Here is a 10,751-nt window from a genome sequence, read left to right on the forward strand (position 1 = left end):
ACAAACCGTTATCAAGTAGCTTCTTAAATTGACAACTGTTCGAAAATAATAAGGTCTACTTAGTTTCTAAGAAATCATATAAAAATTGAATGCCATAGTTTCTACTTAAGAAACCCGGCCCACAAATTTTTTATTTCAAAAAACGCGCAAATGCAGTACTAATCGATGTGCCTAAAAAATAAAAGAAGAAAAAAATACCTGAATTTTAAATGAATTTGTTCCTTTCATCGTGTAGGCACTGTATACGATTTTTATAATTAATATGAGAAATAAAAATCACAAAATTTGTATTGATAAACATACATAATTATATTAGATATTTACAGTAATTGGCACTTTTTATATGCTTATTGGCACTGTTTATGTAAATTTTCTTTATAAAAGGGTTTATATAGGAAAAAAAAATTAACTTAAAAATCTTAAGCAGTTTTTTTATTGCTCTTATTGAAGTTCTCCTCCCAAACAACATATTCATTTTCATCTCACTGTTGTACGAAGTTATCATCTTCTTCTTGCACAAGGTCATCACAGATAAAGTGAGATTCAGGTGCTTAATCATCTTCGGACTTGGGTCTATGTCTTTTATTTATTTTACAGGATTTTTTGTTCAATTCTCTTTCTTTTATTTCTTCTCTTTTTTCTATTCTCTTTAATATTTTCAATAAAGTCAGTATCGTTTAAAATAGTGGAAATAATTTGTATCTTGCTTTTGTTGAGTGTTGTGCGTTTTGCGAGTAAAGGCACCGAGGAAATCTATCTAGCATCTTCAATGCCGTCAATTTAGGAAAACTTAGCTGCGATTGAAAAGTTTCTTTTTCAGTTGATTGTGTTGACTATTGGGCGTATCTCCTACAATTGGCATGATTTTAAAAAATACTTCACAGAAGATTGTGTATTCATTCACAGCTTCAATTTCAGAAACGCTGACGTCACGTGTTTTTTCTGACCAACAGACAATATCTGGAATAAGGGTTTGACAGCTCTGGAAGGGAATAAAGTCACATATAATAAATACTTTTACACCATTATTAACTGAGGCAGATTTCGACAAAGCTGTGTTTAGTAAGATTTTAAACTGAAGTCGATTGATATTTTTGACTAACTGATACATTCTCAAAAGATGGTATACTTAAGTGATTTAAAAAATCGAACCGTCTAAAGACTGCAACCAGTGAAAAGTATGTGATGGTAGACTCATTAAAATGATGTATTTTTCTTCAGCAAATTCAAAAGTCTCCAAGAAACTTCTGTAAAAGGAGAAATACTACTATCCCAGTACGCTTTCTTGGCAAAATGTCTGTTTTTAGCCAGTCCAAGAAGAGCTTCATATTTACGTAAGCTGATTTTTAAGACATTCGAACTTCTGATCCTGGTGGCATGCCGGCAGTGAATTTTTTTATTATTTTTTCCGTTATCACAAGAAGGAGGTAAAATGTTCCCTCCCCTCACTCACACAAGTTAAAATCGATATAGTTTCTCCTTTTTCTCTAAAAGAAACATTTTTTACACTATTAACGACGCCTTTATTGTTAATACTTCAGTAGGCTTGTTGTCCAATTGTGACCCAGTTTCGTCTATGTTAAATATGTTTGGAGGTTTGTTTATAAAATTATTTTCCTCCAAAACCATTCGATGAAGGTTGAAGTAAGCATTTACAATATTTTTGTTTATACTCCGTGATTGAGCAATGGATATACCTTCTAATTTGCTTTGTTTTTTTCCCAACATTGAAAACGGCTTCTTATGGCTTCTTTAGTAAAATTTTGTCATTTTAGATGACGTTTAAGCGTAGTTTGTGAGATATTTAAATATTTGGTAGCAGCATTGACTGTGATTTGCTTATATTCTACTGCTTGAATACTTAAGGACTACTGAAATTCGGGTGATGGAGATGGACCAATGGTTTCAGGTAAGGTGGCTGTTTCTTAATACAACAGAAGCACATTTCATTATCTTTTCACGCAGAAACACTTCTTAAGAATTGGATAGTCCACCCTATTTTTGTAGCAATATTCTTAATACTGGACTCATATGGGATCCACATACTGCTTCTTTGAATCAATTTATCTCCTTTGAACTTCTATCATCTGAAATTGCTTAGTGGCATATTACAGAAGCACGAGATATGTTTAGACTGCAAAGAAAGCAATTGGCCTTGTTGCAGATCTGCTTTAAAGAGCAAACTCAGATGTAGAATAAATGTATAAAAATTTATATACATATATCAAGGAAAATCTGGATGCATGCTGAAATGCTTTTGAGCAGGCTAATTATATGTCCATTAATTTCGTTGAGTGTAAAACTGTTAGCGTTTCCATGAGTTTTGTATTACTAAGCTAAACAAACTCAAGTATATCAAGCTGGGAGACCTCTGATAGAGGATGAGTTTTGTAGGTGTTGATTAAAGAAAGGATTGTTCATACATTGGAGTTTATCAAAGGTCTAGGACCCTTATTACTATTGATTTCGTTTAATGATTTTCCACTTTTATTCCTATCAGTAAATTAATCTATTGGCTATTTGTTCACAATAATCCCATCTTATAGTAAAGTTCTAGAGACAGCTATGGGAAGTTCGTGGTGCAATGGTTCTTGCTAATAAGGCTTTTTCTTAGTACAACAGAAGCATGACCAATAATCTTTTCAACCAGAAAGTTTCCTGGTTAATTGGACAATTCAGCCTATTTTCCTGGCATTATTTTTGATGTTGATCTCATCTGAAAATAACATAGTGCTTTATTGGAAGCATTACCCACTATGTTACTATATTAAAAAGTGCCTATTTTTTACTCTGCCATTCAAAAATCATTAATTATTCTTGCTTGGGGGCATAGTACAGGAGCAATAGATGTGTTCATAGTGTTAAAAAGACAATTCGCAATCAAATGTCTAAAAACTTCTCTGCCTGAGAGTTTAGCCTTTTTTTTTAATTTTATTTAAATTGTACTGTAAATGTTGATAACGCCTACTATTAGTATTTTCTAATGAATTTATGTATTTACTGTAATAATGGTGAGGATTTTATTTTATTTGTGTTTCCTTGAATGAACTAATTAATAAATTGAGGTACCAATATAACTATCATAGTGTTAACGACTGTGTTCTTTACCTGATTTTACGATCTTTTTGGCTTCCTATTATGCGCCACCCTTTTTTAAAATACTAAAACAAAAACGCATATAACCTACTTTCCACCCTTCCCTCATTAACTTTACCAGCCCTTTATTCATGTTAACAAAGGCCTCCAATAATATCCTAAGCTCGATCATATCAACCCTTTTGCCCTTAACGCACAGACACGTGTCAGAAATGCATGCACACGTATGCAGGTATAACATGAGACCCTTTCAAATTCAATCACGCTTTTTCAGTGAACTTGACAAGGCCCTTTTCCGAACCGTGGAAGATGATGCGCTTATTATTATTATACGTATATAAATAACCTTATGTTTTCCTTATTTAATTTAATAACTAAAAAGGTTTTACTCCCAGGTGTGCTGTCACCCTTATTTAACTAATTCGGGTCCTTTGGGGGCAATAAAAGACCGGAAGTGCTTGGGGTGATTTTTTTCTTGCTGAACTTTAACCGGTTATCCGAGGTCAACTTTTTAGGGGTTAAGTGAAGTTGGAATGTACTTACATTTTATTCCTGGTAGAGTTGACGTGTGAAGAAGACATGAAAAAAAGAGAACAATAATATTAATAATTTATAAATAGTTTTAATAATGGAAATATATGTTTATACATATATAATAGTAAACAAAAGTATGGAAACATTTTATTGTTTTACTGTTTCTTACTCACTATCTTATCTTCGGCAAAAGTGTATTCTGTATATGTTTGATATATCTCTAAAGTCTAACAACGTTAGACTTGTTTTAGCGGAGTGTAATATTGTTTTGGTATTTTGTTGTTTACAAAAGTATGGATACTGTTTACATATTCGATAAAATGAAGAAGAAATACCCAAACTTAAAGCTTTCTGACATGACTATTAAACGTCGCCTTATTATAGAAAACTTTTATGCTCAATGTGTCGAAACAACCATAGTTGAAGACGTTTCTTTGCCGTTGCACTCTATGCCGTTGCATAGAGTGACCAGATTAAGGTTTGCTAGAGATCACAAAGACTGGACACAACATCAGTGGGCTTTAGTACTTTTCAGCGATAAAAAAACTTTAATTTAAAGAGAGGGGTAGGTTTGGAAGTAATCTTACAGGATATATAAGAATGCTTTTTAGTCAAATATTCTATCCAAAGTATTTAATAGCAACTGTTAAACATGGAGGAAATCTGGTGATGTGGGGACGTTTAAGGACATCTACTAGTTAGAATAGATGGGCGAAATCATAGATCTACTATCAGAAATATCTTAACATATTGGAGAGTAACTTGTTGCCACATGAAGAAGATGGCATGGTCATAGATTTTAACACATAGGCACTCTTCAATACTCACAACATTTCCGAACACTTAGGAATTGGTTTTCAAAAGAAAATTCCAGTATTAAAGCAATACTTCTATGGCTTTCCCAATGACGATGGCTTTCCCTATCCCGATTCAAACCCCATAGAGTATCTTTTGCAACACATCAAAATCAAATAAGAAAAACAAACATCAAAAACTCAGAAGATCTATGCTCGTTTTGCAGCAAGAAAAAAATAAAATTTTAGTCTATTGTCGTAGGAAGCTAACAGACTCAATATGAAGGTGATGCCAACCAGTCATTAAGGCCAAAGGACATTAAGGACTCTTTTTGCGTGGTCACATTGTCGCCTTAGATCTCTTTTAGCGTCCACCTATATTATACTAGGTTTAAATAGTCCTTATAATGTTTCAATGTATTGCACTTTGCCAGAACTTAAAATGTAAAAATTATAGTAAACCCATCTCTCTTTTTCTTATAATGGTCTTATGAACACTAACCTAAGTAATTCTTGGATATTGTGGTATTAAATCACGTATATTATACAGTAATTTAAACTTTTTTTCAAATAAACATATTTTGTGCTAAGGAGGTGTTATAAAGTTTACGTTTCTTAAATCCAGATACTCTTAGTATAGGAGGTACTCTAGATATTTAAATATAATTTTGTTAAATATCATTAGACTATATAGTAACCTCCTTCTAGTTAGATCCGACCATTTCATCTCATCTCACACCTCTATCGTGCTTTCTTGATCTATTTATTACTCTTACACAACAATTTGTTTTTGAAAGTGGTAGACAATGGTAATGTAGAAACAGGTAGCCGGACTGACATTGTCTTTGTTTTCGTACAACACGACGTTTCGGTCGGTAATTATCTCCGACCGTTATCAAGTGTAAACTAAAGCAATTTTCTATTCTGCTGCATACGACTGATGGTATCAATGAGGCGTGAGTTCTAATGATGCGTAGGCAGCTTCCAGAAATTTCCTTTTTCGCCAGGGTGATTCCTTCCTTAGAATTTTTGTTTTAGACCAGTGAATGGTATGGCCGTTTATCCAAGCATGTTCAGCAATGCCTAATCTGGCTACTTCTCCAGTGGTCGTCCATTTGCGTGTTCCTTGGTCCTAACTGCCAAAGGTCTTTTGCCAATATATGAGTTCCACACTCACAAGGGGTCTGGTAGATGTAGTTTTTGGTGTCTGCTGTAGATTCTGGCTTTGTTTTGGAAACAGAACTTGTTATTGTATTGCCAGACCTAAAGGCGGTTTTTAGATTAAACTTCTTAGCAATTCGTGGGATTGTCTCTGATGTACCCTTTATATAGAGGATTGCAAGAAGCCCAGTTGATTCATCCTCTTACTTGGTTCTGGTTTCCTTCGCCATCGACCTCTCGATAGTTTTCTGGATAAGTTTTATAGGATAGCCATTCTTCTGTAGATCTTTAGTGAGAAGTGTTACTTCCGCCTTAAAATCTGCGTCGTTATTTCAGATGATTACAGCTGGGTTGTACAGACACCTGATGATACCAACCTTAGTCGAACCAGAGTGATTGTAATCAAAGTGTAGGTTTGGTAGGTTGGTTGTCCATTATGTGTGGGTTTTCGATACACAGACGCTCTTATAATGCCATTTGTATTCTTGACAAGAACATCTAAAAATGGTAGCGTCGAATTTTTCTTCGTCTTCATGGTGAATTTGATACTTGGTACCATGTTGTTCAAGTTGTGTAAGAAGCCCTGAAGTTTCTCTTCCCCTTTATACCAGATGATAAATGTATCATCAACGTATCGCAGCCACATCTTTGGCTTTTTGTCGTGAGGTGCTGATTGTCTGTTCCTTAAACCATTCCATATATATGTTGGCTACCACCGGAGACAGCGATGATCCCATAGGCAGACCCTTATCTTGAGCATAAAACCTATCTTTTACTTGAAAATAGGAATTAGGTAGGCAGACCTCCAAAAGTTCCATCACTCCTCCGAGCGGGAGCTTGGTTCGAGACGGAAGTGACGTGTCGTTGCTCAGTTTATCCTGGATAATCTTCAGGGAATCTCCAATCGGAACATTAGTGTAAAGACTTTCCACGTCAAACCATTCTATCTTCTGGTCTGATGCTGATAGGTCAAGGTAGATCCACAAAATGACTGGAGTTCTTAACGTATGAATCGGTATTCCCTTAGAGTGGTTTAATTATTTCTAAAAGGAACCTAGACATTTCTGACGTTTCTGAATCATAGTTAGCTCATCAAAGTTTAGTCCTCGTCTCAATTCTTTTTCTTCCGGGGCAGTAAGAGTTCTGTTCGATATATTTATGATGGTTTTTCCTAATTTGTAGTCTTCTGTCTCTTGTGAATATAGAGATATTGTTTTTAGCTTTTTCAACTTTGTCTGGTGGTTGATCCTCCATTTGTTTCTGAGCTTCTGACATATATGGTCAATTTTATCGGAAATTGGCTCGTAATCTTCATCTAAAGTTATTTCCTTGATTTCGTGGAAACGCTCCATGCAGTCGACTTCTATGTTGGACGTCATATGTTGGCGAAACCAAAAGACCTTTGGCAGTTCCAAGGAACATCGCAAATGGACGACCACTGGAGAAGTAGCCAGCTCAGGCATTGCTGAACATGCTTGGACAAACGGCCATAATATTCGTTGGTCTGAAACAAAAATCCTAAGGAAGGAATCACACTGGCGAAAAAGGAAATTTCTGGAAGTTGCCTACGCGTCATCAGAATGCACGCCTCATTGATCCCATCAATCATATAAAAGCATACAGGATAGAAAATTGCTTTAGTTTACACTTGATAACGGTCGCAGATACTTATCGACCGAAACGTCGTGTTGTACGAAAACAAAGACAATGTCAGTCCGACTACCTGTTTCTTACACAACAACTCTAAATGTATTTAATGGGCTTTGAATCAAGTGCCAGAAGGCAATAATACTGCAAGAACAATACAAGACTATCAAACAAAACATTTCTAAGATCTTTATTAAGTACATATACTTGACTATAAAGTAATTTTCCGTTTGTAAGTCTTTTCTTGAGTTCTTAAGTTAAGATCCAATAGCACACTAAGATTTTTAGCTGCAGTACAATTTATCGTTTCAATAGCTACACCAATTTTTACAAGGTTTTCATGCTTGTCTCTACACTAAATCCTACCAAAGAGAAGAATCTGACATTTATTTGGATTTAAGGTTAAACAGTGATCTTTGGAGGCTGCTGCAAGCAGGACAAGCTCTTGAGAAATACGTTTGTTAGCTTCTTTAATCTAATGCATCAATGAGTATCTGAGATAAGAAGATAATTGCGAAGTATATAAAGTAAAGAATTAAGGTCCAAGCATGGATTCAGTCATTCATTCACACCGCAAATAAGGTTCAAAAAATAAGACAACTGGCTATTAATTTTTATCGACTGCATTCGCCTGGTCGAATTCTCTTTGATAAGGCAACCCGAATTTCTTCCAAAGCTCAAATAGCTCAAGATCACCAAAAATAATTTATAATTTAGTTTGTCAAAGACCTTGAAATAGTACAATAATACCAAAGTTTAGCGGAACAGCTGCAGTTCCTTTTGAACCCAGATTGAACTGGAGGCAAAAAAGCAATATTCTATCAACAAGAATACTTATTTGATTTTTCAAAATTTTCTCTAATACTTTGGAGGAAGAATAGTCTTAAGTTTGGATAATACTTGGCGATGCAACTTTGCGTAAAGAAAGTGGATATGAAGATTTCAAAGCCTCTGGAAAAGTAGACGATTCTATATTGGAGTTAGTGAGATGCACAATAAATGGGAGAATAAATGCACAACAGTGTAACAGCATAGCCAAGCTTATCCCATCTATATCAACAGCTTTCGATTTTATGAAAAATAAACCTAACTTCCTAACTTCCTCAAGAGATGCAAGTTGAAACTTAAAATTTCCAACTCCTTTCTTTTTATTTTGAAGAAAAAATGCTAAAGTGTCTGAATTTGAAGCACCCGAGGTTGCAGCATTTACAAAATAATTATGAATAGTCTCGGGATCAGCTAAATGGCTTGGAATTGTATTACAAGGTTTTGAGTAATTAGTCGTCCTCATAATATTATTTAATTTGGTATTAAAAATACTGTATTTAACTCTATTATATTTTAACAAAAAGTACACATATAGAGTCAAAATTATGGAGGTATTAAGTAGAGGCTCCGCAAGGAACTGCATTAGGTACAGCACCATTTGGTTTATACATTTCTATATTTTCTCTAGTATGCCTAATAAATATTACAAATGTATTTATTACGTAGTTGAGATAACTATTTTAAACGTGGTGCATTTCAAAACGACATATTTTTTAAACCAGAAGATTAAATATTTAAAGTACAGTTATGGATTTATCAACATTTCCATATCGTTCATCAATCAACATTCCATTATGTCGTTTAGGCAAAATGAGATATGTGACTGTACTTAAAAAATATTTGCAAAGAAACACTTATAATATATACTACACATATAAAACATACACATACACGTATTAAATTTATTGTTCGAAAAACCATTCAAGAGTTTCCCAAATAACTGAATCCTATTGGCAAATCAACCAATGCTCATTTAATTAAAATATCGATCTAGATCAGGAATAGTTTATCAAATAATATCATGCATAGCAATATTGTACGTGTTTTACTAGTGGTTAAATAAGACAATCACTATAATAGTATTGCTTATATCTATATTATTGTATAAGCTATTATATTAGCTAATGGTATCTAGATTGTCGCTTTTGGTTTCTAAGTTTAGTTTATAGACTGTAAGTTAATAATAAAGCCTCATTAAGTAACTAATAAACATTTGATTAGAAAAGTCTGTTTACCAAAATAGTCATTTCAAGTTTCCTTTTAAATAAAACTGTTTTGGAGTTCTTGCAAAGTTTCTTCGATGGATTAAAAAAATCTTTAATCTGGCAAAGGCTCTATAAACAATCTAATAATTTTAAAAACTCGCGTAACAATTTTATTGACTTTAGTTCCGTATGCATGCCGTTTTTTTATTAAAAAGTTTTGAAATCATTTTAGAATAATTTTTTAATAGAAAAAAATCTTGAAACTATCAAAGGCTTTACAAATATCCCAAATACTAATTTAATAACGCAGTTCAATAAAACTGCTTTTCTACTACCGTGCGTAAAGTACTCACTTTACACACTTCTCAGAGTTTCAAAGTTTCACTTTTTACACACTAGTGCCTAAAAAAATCGAAGAAGTTAGTGGATGACAATGGAATCAAATAGCTCACAAAAATATTAAATGGTACAGAATTATAAGCCTTATAAGCCACCTTCAAAATCTTCCTAAATATCATTCACAAGAGAGTCTATAAAAATGCAAGAAACAAATAACACGTACACAATTTGGGTTTCGTGATACTCTGGGTACACGAGAGGCACTTTTTGCTATACAGGTCTTGTTCCAGAGGTGCAGAGACGTCAACTGTGGTGCCTTATGGACTACCAGAGGCGTTTGGTGGAGTTAGGCATGTCATACTTATAAAGAATAAGAACCGCAAGAAGAAGGAATAAAAGTCAAAACTTATTATTATTTGCTATAAAAAAATATTTGGAACCATAAAAAATGCTTTCCTGTATGGTTTTTCCCTGTACATGTTCGTAAGCCTGGCAAATAAAATTATTAAATTTATTAAGTCGTGTTCTTTCCGTATTATTTCTTATCCATAATTTTCTCTTTTAGCACATCTGTTCGTCCACATTGACCCCGCATGAACTTAAAAACTCCACCAAAGTTCAATCCGCAATAAATCTGTAAAACTTATGACAGTGTACATAGGGCCATAAGAAAACTGTAGAGCGTGTGTACAATATATTTTGAGGCTGTCTGAAAACTTTAAAAACTAAACTTCGTTTATTTTCGCAAGTTTCCGTGAGCGCGGATTAAAGTTCTGGGCCACGCCCTTGTAATTTTTAAGCGGAAGGAAAGTTTATATCTACACGGGGGTAGTTAACATGCAACATACAGCCCAGGAATTTTATGGTTTAAGCGAATTACGTGTATGGATACCGAATTTTAATATTGCGGATTCTTTATTTATTAAAGAGTTATATATTTTTTAATAGGCTAAATTAATGAGCGTTGCAATAAATTATTTATTACAACTATTTATTTAAAAGGGATATATGTTAATCCGTAGTTCCTTAGTTTCAGCATCAGAGGAGTACCAAGTAGTAATTTTGATTTGTATAATTTTTAATTCAAAACAAGTTTTACTGATTGATTTTGATTATTTTAAATCAGACTTTAACTGCCTAGAATAAA

General features: G+C 33.7%; 1 protein-coding gene across 1 annotated transcript in view; it reads right to left on the reverse strand.

Annotated features, from left to right (window-relative positions):
* Nucleotides 1-7,048, reverse strand: part of LOC126744175 (neural-cadherin-like) — a 50,640-nt gene extending 43,592 nt beyond the window's left edge. Inside the window, exons 1-4 of the mRNA XM_050451533.1 lie at nt 6,655-7,048; nt 6,217-6,576; nt 5,793-5,904; nt 5,521-5,687 (exon numbers count right to left, since the gene is read on the reverse strand). Of these exons, the coding sequence (XP_050307490.1) occupies nt 5,521-5,687; nt 5,793-5,904; nt 6,217-6,576; nt 6,655-7,048 (1,033 nt within the window). The remainder of the gene's footprint in view (nt 1-5,520; nt 5,688-5,792; nt 5,905-6,216; nt 6,577-6,654) is intronic.
* Between the last annotated feature and the right edge of the window lie 3,703 nt (nt 7,049-10,751).

The sequence above is a fragment of the Anthonomus grandis genome, chromosome 13, assembly GCF_022605725.1.
Source record: "Anthonomus grandis grandis chromosome 13, icAntGran1.3, whole genome shotgun sequence".
NCBI lineage: Eukaryota > Metazoa > Arthropoda > Insecta > Coleoptera > Curculionidae > Anthonomus > Anthonomus grandis.